The 23,105-nt window shown below is 38.0% G+C and overlaps 1 protein-coding gene across 9 annotated transcripts in view; it reads left to right on the forward strand.

Moving 5' to 3' along the window:
• The window catches only part of HNRNPC (heterogeneous nuclear ribonucleoprotein C), a 45,437-nt gene extending 28,224 nt beyond the window's left edge, over nucleotides 1-17,213 (forward strand). For 7 of the 9 annotated variants that reach the window (XM_065941773.1, XM_065941772.1, XM_065941774.1 and 4 more), the window contains 4 exons: nucleotides 15,101-15,261; nucleotides 15,831-15,944; nucleotides 16,187-16,347; nucleotides 16,447-17,213. In XM_065941773.1, coding sequence (XP_065797845.1) covers nucleotides 15,101-15,261; nucleotides 15,831-15,944; nucleotides 16,187-16,347; nucleotides 16,447-16,530 — 520 coding nt within the window. In that variant the 3' untranslated portion in view covers nucleotides 16,531-17,213. The remainder of the gene's footprint in view (nucleotides 1-15,100; nucleotides 15,262-15,830; nucleotides 15,945-16,186; nucleotides 16,348-16,446) is intronic. The other 2 variants (XM_065941777.1, XM_065941780.1) reach the window with 1 other exon arrangement.
• The last annotated feature ends 5,892 nt before the right edge of the window (nucleotides 17,214-23,105 follow it).

A 23,105-nucleotide genomic window follows, 5' to 3' on the forward strand; every position in this document is an offset into this window, starting at 1 on the left:
CCATCTGAGCCACCAGGAAGCCCAATGAAAAAAATACCTTTCTGCAAATCATTAGAGTTAGACTAGATAAGGGTGGATTTTTTTGTTGTTAATTTTATAGAATCAGTTTATATATATTGTCAGGGCATATGGAGACATGTCCAATATTTTCTGGACTAACACTTTTTCTTGACAAGTCATTTTTTTAATTTGTGCCACATAAATGTAAGGACTGACTTGCCTAATGATAAATGGAATTTAATTAGCAGTCTCATGTTCTCTATTTTTTTTTGCATATTAGCTGCTTAGATTTGCATTGTGGGAGATTACAGCAAAACTATAAAAAATGATTCCTTAAAATTTCAGTAGTCTCCTTTGAGCAAACCAACCAATGCAAAATAGGATACAATAAGCATATGTAATGATTTTACAATGCAAATTGATTTAGGCATTAATGTTGAAGTGTTAAGATTTGTAGATTGGAGATGATGATACAGTTCTAAAAGGCAGAGGGGTTAGAATAATGGTTTCTAATGCCTCCAGAATAGCATTTGTATTTGAAAAATCATGAGAAAGTTGATAAAGATGCATCATCGCATTCTAAGTACGTTTGGGAAAAGTTGTTTTAAGTGATGAATTTTGAGATTGCGTAAAACAGATGAAGACAGCAAGGAATAATGAAAGCACTGAAATGTTTGCAGAAATATCTTCATATATCTTACCACTGCTATTTGGTCTTAAAAATTGGTGACACCACCACTGTTGGCCTCACTCTAGTTTTTCAAGAGGAAGAGAATACCTTTAGTTCTCTGTATTGCTTGATATTATAAAGTAACAGTGAAAAGTAATGTTTTTGACCTTCCATTCTAAACTTGGCCAATAAAAAAAGATTTCTGATGACTGAGTAACCAGACAGTGGCTTAATAAAGAGCTCATTCAATTATATACTGAGGTTTGTAGGAAAAGCAAGCATGTTTAGTTAAGAATGGAAAAACTTCTTAGGAAAATGGTAGTTATCAGTTTTCTCGGGAGTCATCCTGAAGATACTTTATTCACGAGGTTAAGATAATTATCCTTAGTAACATCATAAATTAACTTTTTGATTCTTTACTAAACGAAGATGGGAAATTGACTCGAGATGTGCTGAAAGTTCTGTGTCCTGCTATATAAATGGGGGGGTTAAATCAGTCTGCTTAGTCACACCCTTAAGAACATGAAGTTCACATGAATATTCTAAGACATACATTTGGCATTTCTACTGCCTATTGTTACATTAGGGTGGCAGCTGATAGAGGAATCCAAAGGCTTAGTCACTTAGCAGAAAGGATTATGACCAGAGTCATATATCACTTCAGTTTTCTTGTCCCTAAAACGATCATGCCTACTAATAGAGTTGTTATGAAGACTAAGGAAATGTGGACAAAGGTTGCATTATATATAAACCTCAAATACTATTATGCTTTCAGTTAATCAAGAATTAATCTTGGGTTTCCTTGGTAGTTTGGTGGTACCTGCCAATGCAGGAAACACGGGTTCAGTGCCTGGTCTGGGAAGATCCCACATGCCACACTGTTAACACTGACATATATTATTGCTTCTGCATATATTGTTGACTCCCTTCATATCAAAATGAAGGGAATCATGGACACCCCACCATTCCTTTCCACAAAATCTAACTTAATCTCTAGCATGCAGAAGTCTTCTAAACTAATGCATAGTGAAATGAAGACTGATGTTTATGTTGACATGTTTTTTAGTAGTTATTTCAAGTTTTTTGTTTACTAATATAGAATATTTTGGTTTATATAAGAAAGTAGTATATCAGTGTAAGATAAAGACTGCTTTTATAAGCATAATGGCATTTTATAAACATAATGATGATACCATTTATACTTAAGATAGGAAGATTCCTTAATAATCCAAGTTTTCCAGACTTGATTTTGCAGGTTGTATTTTATGTTGTTTAGCATGTTAGCCTGTCATCTGTGTTTCCTCTGAACTAGTGGGGTAGATTTGGAGGCTAGTTCAGTTTCAGGTTGTTTTCTTCTTTTCTTTTCTTTCTTTGACATGGGGGAGGTCAGAGAGGAGACCAGAGTATTTCATTAAAGATATTATGCAATTTAATCATCATTAACCTGACTCTTGTCAGAAACTTTAGGAATATAAGCATTAGGTGTTTCTTAAGGAGATACATTTTAGATATCAGGGAGTAGGTGATTAATGATGTTTTGTTAGAATTAGAGTGATTTTTATTTTTGCTTGGGTTTTCATGTGTTTTGATGCACAAGTTCCAAAGATTGTAAATACTTTTCATACTGGAGGATAATCAAACATTAAAATTTGAGTCACTTATATATTAACATATGCTATCTCTGAGGAGGCAACAGAGGAGTGGATTCTATGGTCTTAATGCAAATTAATTTATAAATTATGTAAATTAGGCCTGTCATTTTATTTGTTCATAAGGCCATTTCTGATGCAATATGTGTTGGAAGTTCTTAGGTGACTTTAACATAAATTATTAACATGTGTGAAACTACCATTTTAGATACTTGTTAATGTTACTCAGATACACTGTCATCTCTTTCAGATGCACTATAAACTATCATACATAGTTTATAATTACTCAAAAATTTGTTAACACATTTTTTTCTGGTAGGAAGACAAGCCCCAAAGTAGCTTTCTTATTTAGGGTGACTATTCATGGTAGGGGCTAGTGGGCATGCTCAGTTCTGTCCGACTCTTTTCGACCCCATAGACTAGCCTGTCAGGCACCTCTCTCCATGGAATTTCCCACGCAAAGAATACTGGAGCGGGTTGCCATTTCTTCCTCCAGGGGATCTTCCCATCCCTCTCCTGCATTGTAGGCGGATTCTTTACCCCCTGAGACATTGGGGAAGCCCTCATGGTGAAGGAGGATCTCTGCATCAGTTACTCTTGATGTTTAAGTCTTAGAGCCTGTAAGCTGACAGAGATCCATTTCCACTTGTATCCTGTTGAGTCTTGTTGCTTCTAGGGAAATTGTTGCTGGAGTAGTTCCTGTTGAAGGACTTCGTGTGTGAAGCAGTTCCTTTGAGTGATTTTTCTTTCAAATGCTTTAATGAATTTCTCTTAATTTCTCTTTCCATATAGATATTTAGTCACTCACTTTTGATATTAATGACCATTAGAAAGCAGATTGTGCTGTTGTGCCAGAAGTGCTGTAATAAAAATAATCGGTACATTGTTGGAAACAGACATTAAAGCTTTAGTTTTTGTTGTAGCACAGGGAACTCCACTTAATATAAAAACATGGCCATTTTTAGGAAAAGCTTTCAGATGGATTTTTTGTAAATCAGTTGTAGCCCTGCTTTTCTTTCTGTTATAATTACCCAGGAAAATATTCTGAAATTACAGAGTTGTGATGATGCAGAAGTTTGTGAGAATACTAAAAATCACTCAGTTGTACGTACTCAAAGGGTTTATGTTGGGTTTGGTATGTGAACTGTGTCAGTTTACATAAAAGAAGTAGTACTCGGTTATGACAGTGGAGTGGTTCTGTCGCAGTCATTCTTCTGTGAAGAACTCAGAGCACAAGGAAAATGGCATGCTTGCTTAGATTTGATAATAGGCTATAGTATGATAGCTGAGACTTGGCAAACACCTGTTAAGCAGCTTCAGAAGGACCCTGATTTTAGTTCAGTGGTCTTTGAGGACTTTATAATAAATAACTTGTCAGAAGTTGCATATGTCATGTAGATACTAATGTCAACAGTGCGTAAGGGACTGAACTGTGAAGTTGTTCCACTAGAGATTTTTCAGAGTGCTGTTATTGTGGCACATACAAGTACATTAAGTACTGCTAGTATACCATGAAAGGAGGAGGGAAGTAAGTCTACAAGCAGATCAAATGTGGCACATTTATGATAAGCACTATGTTATACAGTGAAGAAAGTGCTGTGAAATTAATTGGCTGCTATGTGTTCTGCTTTATACAGGATTATCCTATAGAAAGATGAATTGTGTGCCCTTGTGGGAGGTGTAAGCTCCCCTGTTAAAATTTAAAGAGCTCCAGGTTGTTTCACAGAGGGCAATATTTGTACCTGCCTTTGATATTAAGCAGGAGGTTTTTAGACAGACAGGGTGAGGATACAGGGTTATGAATATTCCTAGCATATTTGGGGAAGCAGTCAGCTGTGATTGGAAAAAACACATTAAGTAGTTGTATCCTATTAGCAGTGATACCTTATTAACAACCCCATGACTAGAAAAGAGAAACTGGAGGGGGAAAGACATTTATCGTTGTAAATGTTGGAATGTGGAGAAATCTGTGAGGTAGACTAGTCTTGGCATGATTTATTGGGTCACAGTTACCAGAGCAGGTACTTTCTGGGGATAAACTAAGTTGAGATGAGATTTTTATTTTTATGACTAGAATTATGCCATTAAAGGTGTAATCTTTTGCTAAGTGACAGGTCTGTGAAAGGTTTGAGTTCTTAGAATTTGGGGAAATAAGCAATTCTGTTGATACTTATCCTACAGGTTTATTCCAATAAGATACCCTTACAGAAAGCAGAGAAAATAAATTGAAGTGGGGGAATTGCCATAAATGCAAGACAAATGAAAAATGGTAACAACCATCATAATTGTTAAACTAATATCTGAGCCCTTACTTTGTTCTAGACAAACAACTAATATCTGAGCCCTTACTTTGTTCTAGACAGACAATATTTTAGGTTTTGAATTAGTAAATCAAAATGGATTTGAGGTGCCAAGGCCTTTATTGTGTTAGAGGTGCTGTCTTCTTGGCTCCCTCTTTTTCTTTCAATTTTCTGATATTCCTGAGCAACACTGGATCAGAGAGAGAGGTTTCAGATGTGTGTACAAAAGAAGAGTACGTGAAATATTCAGGTTTTGGAGAATTGAGTGAGATCATCTGCTTGGAAAGGCATGTGATTCAGAGAACCAGAGAGTTCTTGGCTACTTGGGAAAGCTGAAAAATGCTTCTTTAGTTGACAGTTAAGATGATCTTCATTTTAGGCAACGGGTGAGAATTTTCATTTGCTTATAGCCCTTCTGTTTGTTTCTTATAAGAAACTAAACATGTAGTTCTCAGATTTTAGATTAATGCGTAGGTTTGTATGATGACGCTGCGAGCATAAATGTGATACTGTTAGACTTGAATTTGTGTCCTGGACTCTTGTTGAGTAAGTGGGAGATACTTATTTGAAGGGGAAGCTTTTGCATCCATATCAGAGAATCTGTTTTGTGGCTCTGAATTAAGTGGTGTTCTGGGTATGTTATTACCTAACCCATAGGTGACCCCTGCTGTTTTAGGACTCTCTATTAAGATATACTTTGTCAAGCTCCTTGATGTTAATTTTTCTTTTAAAACTTAGTTTTGTTGAGATGTAATTAATTTTAAAGTGTACAGTTCAATATATATATACAGAGTGTGACTACGACAATGATATAATTTTAGAACATTTTATCACCCTAAAAATAAACAACTTACTAGCAGTCATTCTCTGTTCTATCCCCAGGCCTAGCAACCACTTTCTATATTGTTCTTTTAGTTATTAAATTAATGATTCTTTTACAAGCTGGTGGACTGTACCCACCAGGCTCCTCTGTCCATGGGATTTCCCAGGCAAGAACACTGGTGTGGGTTGCAATTTCCTTCTCCAGGGGATCTTCCTGACCGAGGGATTCTCGTCTCCTGCGTTGGCAGGTGGATTCTTTACCACTGAGCCACTAGGGAGGCTGCCTTTCTATCTATAAGCTTTGCTTATTTTGGACATTACATGTCAGTGGAATCATGTGAGGTATGTTTTTTGTGACCAGTTTCTTCCATGTTTTTTCCCAACTGTTAACCTATGTTACACTCTGTATTAGTACTTCATTCCTTTTATTACTACTGCAGTCTGTTTATCCGTTCATCAGTTGGTAGATTTTTGAAATGTTTTTCATATTTTGAATAATGCTGCTCTGAGCACTGGTATACACATCTTTGCCTGGGCATATGTTTTCATTTCTCTTGGGTATGTACTTAGGAGTAGAATTGCTGAGTCTTAGGATAATTCTTTAATTTTGGGGGGAACTGCCATACTGTCTTCCAAAAGCAGCTGTACCATTTTATTTTCCCATTAGCCATGTATGGCATGTATTTCTTTGCCAGCAAAGGTGCATTTAGTCAAGGCTGTGGTTTTTCCAGTGGTCATGTATAGATGTGAGAGTTGGACTATAAAGCAAGCTGAGCGCTGAAGAATTGATGCTTTTGAACTATGGTGTTGGAGCAGACTCTTGAGAGCCCCTTGGACTGCAAGGAGATCCAACCAGTCCATCTTAAAGGAAATCAGTCCTGAATATTCATTGGAAGGACTGATGTTAAAGCTGGAACTCCAGCATTTTGGCCACCTGAAATGAAGAGCCGACTCATTTGAAAAGACCCTGATGCTGGGAAAGAATGAAGGCAGGAGGAGAACGGGACTACAGAGGATGAGATGGTTGGATGGCATCACTGACTCAATGGACATAAGTTTGAGTAAACTCTGGGAGTTGGTGATGGACAGGGAGGCCTGGCGTGCTGCAGTCCATGGGGTTGCAAAGAGCGACTGAACTGAACTGAACAATGTATGAGGTTTTTAATTTCTCCACGTCCTTGCCAACATCTGTTTTTGTTGTGTCTTTGTTATTTAAGCTATTCTGTTGTGAGGATTATCTTTTTGTGGTTCTTATTTGCGTTTTCTTAAAAGCTGATGTTTAGTTTTTATGTGCTTAATTGGTTGTTTCTCTTTGGAGAAATGTATTCAGATAGATTCTGTGGCCAGTTTTATATTGGGAAAAGCTTTTTCATATAATTTGGGTATAAGACTCTGGATACAGTAACTGATACTATCCTTGAAGTTTATTACTCTTAGTTTTTTTTCTTTTAAATATCATAGAATTCTAGACTCTTTGGAAATTATATATAGGAAGTAAGTAGACGTCTGGAAGGAACAAACTAGAGCAGTGCTGTCCAGTAGAACTGTGTGATGAGGTCAGTATTCTGTATCTGCACTATTGGTGTCATAGACAGCCACATATGGAAAATGTGGCTAATGTAACTGCCGAACTGAATTTTAAATTTGTTTTAAATAGCCACATGTGGCTAGTTACTACTTGATTTGATATTGCAGATCTTAGAGTGCTACAAAGTTAGTCCTAAGTATAACAAATAAAAGGACCAAGGACTGCTCTTCAGAAGTTGGGGAACCCAGACTAGTTTTAGGACAAGCTGACAATGTTGAAAGAATATCCAGGAAACTAATGTTATTTTTCAAGGAAAAAAAGAGGAGATATCCTTTTGATAAATAGGATAAGATTATACTTATGCAAGGACTTCCCTGGTGGCTCAGATGTAGAAAGTCTGCCTGCAGTGCAGGACATCTGGGTTCAATCCCTGGGTCAGAAAGATCCCTGGAGAAGGAAATGGCAACCCACTCCAGTATTATTGCCTGTAAAATCCCATGGATGTAGAAGCCTGGCAGGCTGCAGTCCATGGGGTCACAAAGAATTGGACAGGACTGAGCAACTAACGCATACTTTGATACCCTCTTAAACTATAATCAGAGGAACAAGAAATGAAGTCCACCAAATAGAATTTGACTTATTTAGGTGGATAAACTTCTTTTTCAGGACTTATATTTTACAGGGATAAGTATCTTATTACTATGAGATAGAATAGTTCAGCAAGAGGAGCAACAGATTGATAGAGTACAAAATGTATAATAGCACGAGCTCATCAATGGAAAATTGTGATGTCCTTACAGGAAGCATGGCATAATAGTCTTAAGTTGTATACATTATAGGCACAAGATCTTATTTTTATATTGTAATCAGTAGCTTGAAAAAGGATTCAGTTTTGTGGTTAAATTATTATTGAACTTTTTTCAATAATAAACTAATTTTCTTAGGGAAAAACTCGCAGTAGTTTTTATAAAACTAGAAAAAGGGGAGCTGAATCCTGGCTTTCCAGTTAAATGATGAATTGGTTTGTTATTTGTTGTTGATAATGTGACTTGTGATAAATTCTTTCCTAGAGTCCAGTTTAGGAAAATCTATTTTCTCAATGTATATTTGTTAAGATCTTACTATGAAATATTGTGAGTATCATGGGTACTAGTGGAAAATAGATGGCCTCAGAGAAGATGAACAGGTTGAACACATACAGAGCATGTTAAGATACTATGTATCTTTAGTTTTTACTCTGAATTGGGGGATGGCCATTGGAGATAGTTGAACAGAAAGGATCTTATTATTATTTTTTTTTTTTTAACTAGATTATTCTGAAAGTGGCTGATGGAATTAATGCAGACAAATAGTCATTTAGGGAAGGACCAGGGAGGTGACAGTGGGAGTGGTGAATAGTAGTTGTATTTTGAAGTTAATGCAGACATGTTTTCTTCCAGATCTTTGTGAGGGCTGAGAGAGAAATCACTGATGTCACCAAAGTTTTGGCTAGGAATTTATAGGAACAGTGATGGGGAAAGAAAATAGAAGGAACAAAGATTTGGGGTGAATATCACAGCTGAGTTGTGGATATGTTAATATAAGCTCCTTAAGACATCCACTTTGAGAGATGTTTATTAAGCAGTAGCAGGTGTGGAGTTCATTGGGGTCAAGGGTAGATTTTCATAATGGAGGGGGCACAAGACTTTATAAGGCGATTGAAGAGAGAATGGAAAGACAAATTGTGGAGACATCATGTTGTTGAGTCGTTAAGTTGTGTCCAACTCTTGCGACTCCATGTAGTCTGCCAGGCTCCTCTGTCCATGGGATTTCCTCTGAATACTCAAATGGATTGCTATTTCTTTCTCTAGGGGATCTTCCTGACCCAGGGATTGTCCTCTGTATTAGCAGGCATATTTATTCTTTACCACTGCGCCACCAGGGAAGCAGACACGTCATACAAAACTTAAATTTTACTCTTTGGATGTACAATTTTTACCTGCATAGCCATGTATTTACCAGTGCAATCGAGATGTAGTTCCACACCTCCCAGAAATTTGCTGTGAAGCTTCTTGTAGTCGACTCCTTCCTCCACCATGTCCCCTGACGATCACAAATCTGTTTTCACAGACAACTCCTTTAAAGAAATTTTATTGTAAGTGAGAAGAGGTATAGTCTGACCTGGCTTGACAACATGAGAATTTAATAATGAATGATCTTATGTGTTTGTAAGTTACTTACTTACTTCTAACTTACTGTTTATAAACAGTATTTATCATAAATGTTGTTCATTCTCTCAGTTGCTATGACCACATGGACTGAAGCTAGGCTTCCCTGTTCTTCACTATCGCCCAGAATTTGCTCATACTCTGGTGTATTGAGTCGATGATGCCATCCAACCATCTCATGTCCTCTCACCCTCTTCTGCTCTCAGTCTTTTCCAGCATCAGGGTCTTTTCCAATAAGTTGGCTCTTCACATCAGCTGGCCCAAGTATTGGAACTTCAGCATCAGTCCTTTGTATGTTCATGATTGGTTTCCTTTAGGATTGACTGGTTTGATCTCCTTTTGTAGTTTTACCCTTTAAAAAAAAAATTGAACCACATTGACAGTTTAAGACATTATCTTTTGGAAAGATCCAGTGTAATATTTGGGAGTGTTTATAAAGTCGCTCAGTCGTATCCAACTCTTTGCGACCCCATGGACTGTAGCCTACGAGGCTCCACGTCCATGGGATTTTCCAGGCAAGAATACTGGAGTGGGTTGCCATTTCCTTCTCCGGAGGATCTTCCCAACCCAGGGATCGAACCCTGGTCTCCGGCATTGTAGGCAGACGCTTTACTGTCTGAGCCACAAGGGAAGCCCTATTGAGTACCTCATGACAATTGAGTAATAGTGTAATTCTTTGAAAGTTGAGCAGACTTGAAAAGATTTCCATCCATCACATGGATGGAAAGTTTTAAAAACAGTTACTATTTTTCCTAATACTGTTTTGGGTCTAGTCCTGTTTCAAAGGACTCAAAGCAATCTGCATTCTATCACCCAGATAATTTTATTTTAGGTGAATTTTCAAATTGTCCTCCCATGAAACATAGTTTTAGATTAACGTAGATTACCAGTGAATCCATGAAGAAAATTCAGTATAGTTGCTTAACTTAAGCGACTTTTCATATTTTAATCAAATGTATCATTGACTTAGCAAGAGTACCTCTAAATACTAATATCACCAGTACTTTTCAAATGAAGATTACAGAGCCAATTATTGATTGCTTTCATTGATTCTACAAATATAGAGGTTATTGATTCCTTTTCTTTGTAAGTATCAGTGCGTGTGGTGTTCCCCAACTTTGATCACTGTTCTTTGCGCAAGGTTCTTAAACCTTACAGTGGTAATGATAAACCTTTGTTTTTCTGTGTGTTTTTTTTCCTGTTCATTTTGGTTTCCTTTAGCTGAAAAAAACTCAGTTAAAATTTGATGTTTTGGGTGCCCTTATATATTGAATGAATCCTGCACAGCAGACCTGTTTATCATTAAGTCTCTTAATCATTTTAGTTGAGCAGTACTTGCTGTTTTTAATTTTAACTGTCATACAGACAATCTGTATCCTTAATGGACCAAAAGAGCAGTTTAAAGAAAGTTAAGGACTATAAAGTGCAACTGTGTAAATTTACATTAGTAATTGGCACTCTTCCTGTAAATTATGTTTTCAGAACAAGTGTTTATAGTCATATCCAGTTTGGTTTCTCCCAGACTAGTCAAGGGAACATTTGTGGAGGGGTGCCTACAAATAACAATTAGAAATTGTTTCTTAATTTAGAAATAAAACACAAATTACAAGAATTTCACTAGTGGATTTATTTTAAAGGTCAACAGAGTAAGTTTCACATCATGAAGGTGAATATTGATACATCATAGCTTTATTTTAATGTAAACCTGAATTAAACATGTTACATAGTCATGAGGGGAAGGCTTCCTCAGTAACTCAGATGGTAAAGAATGTGGGAGACCTGGGTTTGACCCCTGGTTTGATTCCTGGAGTAGGAAATAGCAACTTACTCCAGTATTCTTGCCTGGAGAATTCCACGGACAGAGAATCCTGGCAGACTACATATAGTCTGCTACTGCTACTGCTAAGTCACTTCAGTCGTGTCTGACTCTGTGCAACCCCATAGACGGCAGCCCACCAGTCTCCCCCGTCCCTGGGATTCTCCAAGCAAGAATACTGGAGTGGGTTGCCATTCCCTTCTCCAGTGCATGCAAGTGAAAAATGAAAGTGAAGTTGCTCAGTCGTGTCTGACTCTTAGCGACCCCATGGACTGCAGCCTACCAGGTTCCTCCGTCCATGGGATTTTCCAGGCAAGAGTACTGGAGTGGGGTGCCATTGCCTTCTCCGATATAGTCTATGAGGTTGCAAAGAGTCGGACATGACTGAGGGACTAATGCTTCATAGTCATTTTTAGCACTTTTCTCTTAGGTAATTAAAGGCAACAGTCTACTCATTCATAAAATAAAACTTTTAAGATTTTAAGAAAATACGTACTATTAAAATTTTATTATGGTAAACTTTAGAATTTTTTGGTTCTTAAATTATGTATTTAAAAGAATTGTATACTATAGTCTTCAGTAATAAGTTTCTAAAGAGTATAATGTTCAAAGATGCCAATTACTGAAGGCCTTGATTTTTTAATAATTTTTATTTATTTATTTTTAACTGTTGGGTCTTAGTTGCAGCACATGGACTCTTTCTTTGTGGCACATGGGCTCTGTAGTTCCAGCATGTGGGCTCCTAGTTCCCTGACCAGGGGTTGAGCCCACGTGCGCTGCATTGGAAGGCAGATTCTTAACCACCAGGGAAGTCTGGAAGACTTTGATTCTTGAACAGTTTAATTCTGGTATTCATGATTATCAGTAGTTGATAACTGCTCATCCAGTGTACTGCTTCATCCACACAAGGCCAGGTAGATAAATGTTGTAAAACTCCTTTTCTTTGTAGAAGATCTATACAGCATAATGTTATGTAAAGGTTGTGTTGATATATTGGGAAACTTATTGAAGTTGTATAAGTTGTAGATTGTTGTAAATTGAAGCATTCACAGAATTTTAGCAGACAGTTTGAGGGAGTATCTGACATCCTAAAGCCCCCAAATATAGTAGCCTATAAAATCTGACCCTTCTCTAGGAAAATCAAAGGTAATCAGGAAGAAACTTCATCTTGAGATTTTTCTGTTGCAAATGAAAAATAATATAGTGGGAGAAAAATATTTCCTAACCCTTGAATGAAATTATAATGAGATTGTGTGTTTAAACTGAATTTGATATCAGTATTGTAAGGGGGGCGGTAATCTTAATAGATTGCCTAAATCTGTCCAATTTTTAGGACCAGAAACAGTTATGGTTCATTAAGTAAACATTCTGGAGAATATAGTTTTTTGCCAATACTTTATTCTAGTTGTTTCTACTTTGATAGTAGTTAAGATGTATTACTAATCAGGTTTTCTGAGGCCAGAGGTCATTGAAGAAGCTTGCCTTTGAATGCCTGTACATTAATAAAGGCCTTGTAATGCTCATGTTTTAGCTTGGAGATTAGGAGGGTGTTTTTTTTGTTTGTTTGTTTGTTTTTGGGGGGTTTTTTTTTTGGTCTTCTCTGTTAGATTATTAGCTAATGTGTGTCCAGAAGTGTTTTGGTTTATTTAAAATGATATTTTAGTTGTCTTTTTATTTTGACTAGATTTTATACCAACACTTAGTGTCCAGGTTCTGAACCAATGGAGTCACAATTCTCTTAAGTGTTCAGTGCTTGTTCTATAGTAACAATGTAACTTTCATGAAGACTTTTTAATGGCTTGGGCTTTGTAATTGGAGAATTCACTCTTTCATTAACCTCCTGTGATTTACTATATAACTTTCTTGTGGGGGAAGTGGTTACTTTGTTTGTACCTGGTTCTTGAAGCTGTTACAGGAAGTTTCCTATTATCTAGTCTATAACCATAAAGATTATCTCAGTAGGTGTGGTTTTTCTCTTTTTTCTCTTTCTCATGTTTTCACATTGATGAGCTTTGGCATCTTATAAGGCATGTTCTGCTTAAACTTCCTTGGAGGAATCTTTGTGAGTTTTTTGAGAGCCCATTTTTGCTTAAGCAGCAGTTAAGTTCTGTGACCCTAAAAGCCCTTCAGCATAACCAGTTGATCTTTTAAAGTACATTTTTCTTCAGAGAACTAAAGCGTTTGACTTCCTTTGTGTTCATGATGTTATTACATAAATCAAAAATATACACTGTGTTTCTTCATTTTTGTTACAGCGATATATACCCTGGTAAGATGAAGTAGTATGGTTCAAAAAAGAAATTAAGTGCCTTAGAGTGTAGGGAATCTGGAATGGCTAGTTCATTGGTTTGGAGACTGATGCCAGTGAGTGAATGGGTTGGAAGGTAGGTTAGATCTCTAAATCTAACAGGGCTCAGGCATGAGCAGTTTCATGCCTAAAGGTGTGGTAACTCACTTTTTTACTCCCAGAAATTGTACAGAGTATCACAAATAAAGTAGCTTCTAAACACTGGTATGTTATAGTTTCTGTATCATTATGCTTTGGAAAATTTGGGGCCAAAAGACAAACAGCTTTATGTAAAAAAGGAAGAAAGTCGTTACAATAAAAAGTTACTAAGTAGCTCTTTTGGTAATTTCCATAAATGGATTAAAACTGACACACAGCTCAGTTAGTACTCTTCTACTGAGAAGAAACCTCTGCAGAAGCATGAGCCTATTTCTGAATCAAAATCTTCAACTTTCCTATTTCTTAGGATTCAGACTTCCTTATTGGACTTAAAACAAGGCATGACTGTTTTAAAAACTTACCAAGGTTGCTTCTTTGGCACATGGGAAATGAATAACTACTGTGTTTCAAGAGGAAGGGTATAGGGTGGTTACAGTACTAAAATCTTTAGGATTAATAGTAAGTTATTCCCTCACTTACTTGGCAGTACACACATACTCTTAAATTAGGAAAATGTTCCTGTCATACCTACTTGCCTTGTTAAAACAGAATAGAAACATTTTTATATTGTTAAGGTTGAGCAGAAGAAAGAATTGTTTGTGAGACTGCAGAATCAATGTTCTCACTGCCAGGATTGGAGACTGTTACAAATTCAGAGAAAATTAGCCACTGATGAGGTGTATAAGAGGGAGATGCATCACATATGGGTTTTAAAATTTCAATGCTTTGAAGTTAGGCAGGGGAACAGTTGGTGGATTGTTCTTGGCCTTGGAGTCAATAGCTAAAAAGGTTCAGAGCTAGAATTACTAGTTTTTTTCCTACTGGTGTGTCTTAACTTAATGCCCTACAGGCTTTTGTAAAAAGAACAACATGAAATAAAAACTTTCTGAAACTACTGTCCTTGTGGGAAGGTTTTTGTTGTATTATTTTCTCTTTACAAATGTAAGCACCTGTACCATGCCATCACTTTGGTATATCTTTAGCAGTCACGGGAATACTTACTTACTCAGTGGAAGCAGCAGTTGCAAAACTGTAATATTTGAGAGCTAAGTGTGTGCTGGGCATTGAATTTAGGCACTAGTGAATAGTGAACAAGATAGACAGTATCCTCTGGAGCTTTGAGTGGAGCTTATGCTAAATGTTGTTAGAATTGATAGTGGTATGTACACCCAGCTAACACATATGAAGTGCCAAAGCAGTTAATCATGGAAGTTTTATGTGGTTCAACCTAATACTACAAACAAGTGATAATTATTTGTATGCTTCTGTGGGTGAAAATGCCAGGGATTTAGCTAATAATAGCTCTGTTTGCAAAGTTGGTTCATTGCAGTCATTTGTGAGTACTTTATTTGCTTATAATATTGTAGTACATATATGAAAGGAATAAGATCAAAGGCAAAGGCTATTCATTGTAAAAAGTAAGGTTCTATCAGTAACGCCATTGTACACCAGGAACCTTTATGTCCAGAACTTAAGGCAACCATTGGATGTGTATGTGTGCAGTTGCAGTATTAAAAAGAATAAACTGGCCTTTTGAATGAAATTAACCTAGCAAAAAGAAGTGATTGCTAGATGATTGACAATAATATTTTATAAGGATACAGTTGTTGGAATCTTCCTGACTTAGTTGTAAAGAAATTCTGTTTTCCTTTTATCCAATAGGATGTACAGTTACCCAGCACGTGTTCCTCCTCCTCCTCCTATTGCTCGGGCTGTAGTGCCCTCAAAACGCCAGCGTGTATCAGGAAACACCTCACGAAGGGGCAAAAGTGGCTTCAATTCTAAAAGTGGACAGCGGGGATCTTCTTCTAAGTCTGGAAAGTGTAAGTATTATTACTGCAGCTTTCTGGTTCTGATATTTCTTATATATTGAAATTCAGAGATCAGCTCAGTTAATAATATTAAAAACTTTTATAATGTTTGTACAAATAACTTTGTGTAATCAAATAATGGAAGATGAGAAAATAATGATTAAGGGGCCAGCTCTAGGCAGCCTTCTGTCCTTAAGGCCTTGGTAATTTGAAAAACATAAAACTCATTAGATTTTAAGGAGTTGTAACACCCATTCAGTGTATAAAAATAATGTTGCTAAAACTAGAAAATGCTTTAAAATAGAATTGAGGGTTTTTTTTAAGCAGGCTTACAAAAGTAATAATGCTGCTGCTAAGGGAATAGATTCATTAGATTCAGTTTTCAGCTAATAATCAAAAGATCAGTGACACCCCGCCCACTCCACCCCATTACTAGGACAGTCTGATATAGATAGGCTCCATTTTCTCTCCAAGGATCTCATGTTGACTACTGTTATATAGTCTAGAAGGGGAGTGTGTTTGGTTATCTGGTAGCTTCTGGTACATTTGATTTTAATCTAGGTTTTTGTTTTTATTAAAAGTGAAAGGAGATGACCTTCAGACCATTAAGAAGGAGTTAACCCAGATAAAACAAAAAGTGGATTCTTTACTGGAAAGCCTGGAAAAAATTGAAAAGGAACAGAGCAAACAAGGAGGTAAGCGGTCCTGTCACTTGCTGGGTGTGAAGTAGAGCTAGTTACCTAAGCTAGTTGAAAGTATATGTTGAAATAGTGGGGTATAAAGCAACTGAATATGTAACTTGTGGCATTTGAATTGGGAAGGGCATTTTGTGGGAGGATTTAGATTTGTGCTGCAGTTCTATGATCTGTTAGTGGGGATTGTCTACATCCTGTGGACATTACTTGCCCCTAGACAGACTTGTCCTTCTCATCCCCAGTAGAGATGAAGAATGATAAGTCAGAAGAGGAGCAGAGCAGCAGCTCCCTGAAGAAAGATGAGACTAATGTGAAGATGGAGTCTGAGGGGGGTGCAGATGACTCTGCTGAGGAGGGGGACCTACTGGATGATGATGATAATGAAGATCGGGGGGATGACCAGGTGAAAACCACGGGAAAGGAAAGAAAGAGGTGGTGGAGGGGGGGTCAGGGACACATGGAGTGCCTCTAACTCCATCCTGTTTGTGTCTGTTTCTCACAGCTGGAGTTGATCAAGGATGATGAAAAAGAGGCTGAGGAAGGAGAGGATGACAGAGACAGCGCCAATGGCGAGGATGACTCTTAAGCACATAGCGGGGTTTAGAAATCTTGTCCCATTATTTCTTTACCTAGGCGCTTGTCTAAGATCAAAATTTTCACCAGATCCTCTCCCCTAGTATCTTCAGCACATGCTCACTGTTCTCCCCATCCTTGTCCTTCCCATGTTCATTAATTCATATTGCCCTGCGCCTAGTCCCATTTTCACTTCCTTTGACCCTCCTAGTAGTTATGTTAAGTCTTACCCTGTAATTTTTGCTTTTAATTTTGATACCTCTTTATGACTTAACAATAAAAAGGATGTATGGTTTTTATCAACTGTCTCCAAAATAATCTCTTGTTATACAGGGAGTACAGTTCTTTCCATTCATAAAATAGTTGCTTCCCTAACTACAAAGGCAGTCTCATTAGTTGAGTAGAACCTGAGAGCAGCTTTGAGTTAGAGGTATGTGTGTTATACCCCACATAAGAGTGCTATGTGGGGCTGTTCAACACAAATGTAACAATGTATTTTTGTGAATGAGAGTTGGCATGTTAAATGCATCCTCTAGAAAAATAACTAGTGTAATAGTCTTAAGATTTGTTTTCTAAAGTTGATACTGTGGGTTATTTTTGTGAACAGCCTGATGTTTGGGACCTTTTTTTCTCAAAATAAACAAGACCTTATTAAACCAGGAATTTGGAGAAAAAATAAATACCCTGATTTTTTTATTTTTGTATTTTATAATTGTTTACTTCAAATTCTTTATTTCACAGCAGCCTTCACAAAACCCCTAGAATGTACTAGATATATTTATCTTTGAGTCATAATTATTATGCATACCAACATACACTTCAGCTTAGGTTTCATTGGGGTGGGTGTTGAATCACAGAGACAAGTACTCGGATTGAAGTGGAGATTTGTTTGCAAAAATGGTTTTTAAAGCCTAATGAAAAAGTTTAGGAACTTCCTTAAGCCTTTTCGTCGGTGTTCTGTGATCCACTTGGCACCTTTTTTGAGATTTTTGTTGTGTGCTGAATTGTTTCATCCTTAAGTAGAAGAGGTTCAAATATGTCAAGAATGAAACAGCTGGAGAACAAAACTTGTCTTTTCTTCCATTTTGTTTTTTAATTGCTGTTTATAGCCCCAGTTAGTGAATGGATTCCGAGTCTGTGCCTGTCAGTCACAGACACTGACACTGCCCAAATCAGTGTTTACGGAAAATTGTAGAGCTCTCTTTTCCAGGTCTTCTGTAGTCTGTTCCTTCCTATAAAACTGCGAGGACAGAGTCACACATTTATTTTAGTTTCAGTTAATTCAGTCCATTCAAGCTAATTATAGGCATGGTACTAATTAGTACCCAAACTTGGACTTATTAAACCGCTTTCAGGTTTGTGATGCTTGCCTTGTCCTGAAAGGCCCTTTTTATTCATGTTTCATGCTTCAGTTTTTCTGGCAGGAAGGACAAAAACATGGTTAGTTTGGGCTGTTAAAACTTATGCAAACCTTGGATTCTCCAGAAAGTTGCTACTGTTTCAAAGACATTTACATACAACTTGGTAGGGACAGAAGTCTTGTCCTATTTATAAAGGTTCCATAAATCATTTTATGTCACAGGTGACAAAGAATAGAAGGGAAAGGCTGAACTGTGGTCTGCCGTTGTATCTCATATCACTGTATACAAGTAGGTTTTGTTAGATACCTTGGTCAAAAATACTTCTGACTACCTTGTTTTATATGTTCTCATATGTTACACAAACTCAAGAATTTAGCACATAACTGATGACAAGAAAATAAACTAGATCCTTAGAAGAAGGGTTAAATTTCTAGGTCAAAGTTCTAAGATGCTAATAAAAGCTGTTTTGAGATTGCTAGCCATCAGTATTTTAAAATACTGGACCACTTAGCCCAGGCATGAAAGTGTTTGTTTTTCATTCCATATGAAACCAAATATTGAAAACCTGTGGAAAGCTCAATACAAAGTAAAATACAGTGTTGCATTTGCTTGGATATAAAATTTAGAATAATGGGTTTTCTCAGTATACCATGAAATCTAATACCCTTGAAACTTTGGGGTACTTTTATTTAGAAATCAATTTTTAAAATGTACTTTTTCTGAGAACACATGGCTGGCCTGTGACCACACTGACTGACCATTGTTTAGTCGCTAAGTTGTGTCCACTTCTTGGCGACCCCATGGACTGATCACTGATGAACTAATTTTATTTTCAGGAGAGAACCAGGACGCATCTTTGCTGACTATAACTTGGGAGAACGAAGGACTTAACCACATTAAAAAGTTCTGTACAGTTGACCTTTTTATTTAATATGAGGCAAATTCAGCTGCACCAGTATAAAGTGGGGTTTGAATTTTGGGACCCTAGTTAAGATCACCTTGACCAAGAAAATGCATTTCAGTTGAATTCAGAGGGGTCAAAGAAAAAGTAGTACCCTGATTACTTGTAGAAACTAGTTAACAGGAGTAAGAATGTGTGACAGAAATGAGGGTGATGAGTAAATCTTATATATAATAATGCAGACTGGGGATACTAAGTAACTTTAAAGAGTCTCACTTGCTTTATCAGTGCTGTAACTCAAATAGAGAACAGGTATTTCTACTGTGATGTTTGAATAATAAGGGACATTATGTTGGAAGATATTTAGTGTTTGAGAAACATTAAGGATAAAGTAAAAATTGGGCCAGTTAAACTGTAGAGAAAAGGCTGGGTATAGATGGCTACCTGACTGGAATGGCAGAATTCTAGATGTTTAGAGAAGAGATTAAATTAGGGATTTCGAAGGTTCCAAGTTATTCTAATTTTTATTAATCAAATTAAGGAGAAAGCCTCAAAACATTGTGTCAGTAACTTTCAAGTTTATAAAAAAAATTGTAGAACCCCAGTTATGAAAAGCAGGTCCTATTTAGAGAGTGTTAAAGAATTAAAAGTCCTATTGTGAGCTAGAGTGGGACTCTTTCCCCCACCACTTGAATTAAAACTACAAGGCAGGTTAGGAAGAGAGAAAGGATAATGTAATGAGGAATATGCCAAAAAGACAAAAGAAGTTAATGGGAAGGAGTTGTAACCTAAGACATACAGGGAATAAGAAGCTGCTGCCAAAAAAAAAAAGCAGTCCACTGGAATTTTCTGAGATGATGGAAATGTTTTATCATGCATTGACCAATATGGTAGCCTTTTGAGTGAGCCTTTGAAATGTGACTAATGTGGGGGATTCCCTGGCGGTCCAGCGGTTAGGATTCTGTTACTGCCAAGGACCTGGGTTCGATCCCTAGTTTGAGAACTAAGGTCCCACAAGCTGTGCAGCCTCATCCCCCAAAATGTGAGGAGTTGGATTTTCATTTTAACTTGAGTAGTCACATGTACTATGTGACTGCCTTCTTGGGTAGTATTAGAGAATATTGAGCAGTGTTTAAACAAGTAATAGATAATTGATTACTAATTCAAACTTACATGAACAAATGCAACTGTTTTAAAGATGTTCCAAGTCTGGAGTTGAAAATTACTTATTACTGAGCCCCAGGCACTAACATTGAAGACTTCCCTAGAACACTGAACATTACCTAGAACATCCCTTGACCCTAAATTGAATATTTCCCTAGCATAAGGACATCTCCAACCGCAAGCCTACTCTGTTGTGTAATCCACTCTTTTGGAAAAAATCCACCATTTTTCTTCCCATCTGTCCACGGAGTACTGGAGTGGTTCATAGACCTAATCATTGGAAAAGTGCATTGTTGAAAAATGCCAGCTTAAGAGCTGAATAATTTGTAAAAATTATTCTTTGTTAGGATAGAACAGTGACTGCATTCTTTGACCCTGTGCCTTGAGGCTGTGTGTGATTCATGAGACGCGCCTGGCTGTATCATTGCAGGAATGTCCAAAGAAAAGTCTCTTCCAAAAGGACTTAATGTGGAGGGAGTTGATGACACAGGTTGACCCAGACAAGCCCCAATAATGAATTGATGGTGTGACTGAGACATGTTGGGGGTAGGAGGAAAGTGAACCTGTTGATTTCCAGCTTGGTCCTTGGTTAACAGCTTTACTAGTTTCCATCCAGACTTAGAGGTCTTATATTGGACTTTGATATACAGACATTTTTTGGGTTTAGGGGTTTTTTTGGCCTGTTTTGTCCCTGCCTTGAAGGATACTTGCTCCTTCAAGCAGAGTTAACAAGGTCATACTTCAAACACTCTGTTGATCTTTCTGGGAGAAATCAGCCTAACCAGAGAGCTTGTAGTGGACCAGGTAGTCTGCTGAATAGCAGGCTAGAGCCAGCTGCCAGCCCAGCCTCACCCACAAAATTTCTCTCCCTGCTTGGAACCTGTGTTTTACTTTTTGTTAGTTTGCTGATCCAGCCAAACCTGACCTTTCCTCAAAATTTTATACTCACTCTTCACAAAAGTTGTTGGGTAGCAGCAACTAGGTCATTCTCAGAAGTTGCTGGGGTTTAGTTGCCAGGAAGTTGTCTGCATAACTGCAGAAAATCCTGTGGTGGCCTGTACTGTCCTTTCCAGGTGCCCCATGTTGGACTGACCTTCCAACTACAGGTGTTTCAGCCTTGCCTTGGGCAGAGTAACCGCCTTTGACAGCATCCTCACTTTGTTTTGTCATGACACTTTGGGGGATGGATGACCTCGGTGTTTGCTGTCAGTGTTTGCATTCTGACTTAACCTGGGCACACAAACTTGATCCATTCTGGTGGGCCTGCACCTGCCTGGGTACATACCCAGGGCCCTGCTGCCTCCCCCCTCCACCTGGGATCAGGCACATGGCCGCACACCCCTGCAGTTGTGCGTTCTTGTCCAGTGTCCACCTGAGTGTAAGTATGGACATCTTCCTTCGAAATAGTAACACCCCCAGCAGAGTTCCGCACTTCAAGGATTCTGCAGTCTTCACACAAGGGACTCGAAGGTTTGTTTTCCATAAATCTCTGCACAACTTGGAAAGCTCTGTCTTAGCTTTGGTGTATCTGGAGTCATTTTTCAACTTTTCCCACCAAGATGGCAGCCTCCTGCCTGTCTTCTGTACACTTGGTTTTCATTTTGCCTCCCTTGGAATGTCCTTGGGTGATTTTTCATCATTGGTTCCCTAGCCATGTTCTCCCCCTGCTCTCTTTTTTGGCAGTTTTGTGGCAATCTTCAGTTTTCCTTAAGCAGTATTGACACCTATCAGTTTCAGAATATGCTGGCACAATTCAGTTGCAACATGGGCACACCTTTTTTTGTAAGAAGTGTGCTAGTGAAACATCAACCAAGGTTAACCACACATGTACATTTGCATCTAGCTCATGTAAACACATAATTATTTGCTCTGTTTAGAAATAAAGATGATACACTGTATATTAATAGCTAGTGTTAAAGCCCATGTGCCTTCTAAACAACTTGTTTTTTTCTCAAAATCTTGACTGCCGTCATCCCAGGCCAGGCTACCGTCACCTTTCTCCTGACTTGCTCAGTACCCTCGTGTATAATCATACCCACTGTGATCCTTTTCTAGTCCACTTAACTACACACCAATCACAGTAGTGTTTTCAAAATAAAATGATGGCACTTTTCAGCTTAACCCCCCCTGGCCTTACTTGCCCTTAGGATAATGACAAAACTTCTTAACAAAGTGTTCAGTTTAGTCACTTAGTCATGTCCTGCTCTTTGTGACCCCATGGACTGCAGTATGCCAGGCTTCCCTGTCCATCATCAACTCCCAGAGCTTGCTCAAACTCCTATTGAGTCAGTGATGCCATCCAACTGTCTCATCTGTCGTCCCCTTCTGTCTTCAGTCTTTCCCAGAGTCAGGGTCTTTCCCAGTGAGTCAGTTCTTCACATCAGGTGGCCAGAGTATTGAAGCTTCAGCATCAGTCCTTCCACTGAATATTCTGGACTGATTTTCTTCAGGATTGACTGGTTTGATCACCTTGCTGTCCAAGGGACTCTCAAGAGTCTTCTCCAGCACCACAGTTCAAAAGCATCAATGGTCTAACCTTGCCTGTCTGTCCAGCTGCTCCACCATATGCTCCTGGTCTTGTCTTTTTCAACCATACGGAACTTCTCTTTGTCCCCCCTACTCCCCATGCTCTCCCTCCACCTTTACTCGTTTGTCCAGTTACCTTCTGTTCATCCTTCGAATTTAGCTCAGGTGTCACTCCAGGAATCCTCCCTACCTTTCCTAAGTAGACCAGTAGGCTCTCAGAACCAGGAATCTTTGTAGAACTGATTACACAACTTGTATGGTTATTTGATTAATAAGTTTTAGAGCTGAAACAATAAAAGCAGGAACCACATCTATTAATGCTCACCAATATATCCCAAGTGCTTAACAGCATCTGACACAAAAAGACATGTTTGATGTATGAATGAAGAAAGGAAGAAATGAAGGAGTTAGCCTAGTGTAAGGCAGTCTTAGAAACAGGCAGCAGGAATGCCAAGCAAGGCTGAAGAACTGACTTCACAGCACACCTGGAAGAATGTTGTAATGCCTATGCCTGTCTCAAGGAGGTGCTCTGCTAACAGGTGAACGTCACTGCTTTTGCTTGCACCATTTCACAATCCTCTCCCAATGTCAGCCACTAACAAGTCCCTTAATCTGATGCCGACAGTGAGAGAGAAA

The sequence above is a fragment of the Muntiacus reevesi genome, chromosome 7, assembly GCF_963930625.1.
Source record: "Muntiacus reevesi chromosome 7, mMunRee1.1, whole genome shotgun sequence".
NCBI lineage: Eukaryota > Metazoa > Chordata > Mammalia > Artiodactyla > Cervidae > Muntiacus > Muntiacus reevesi.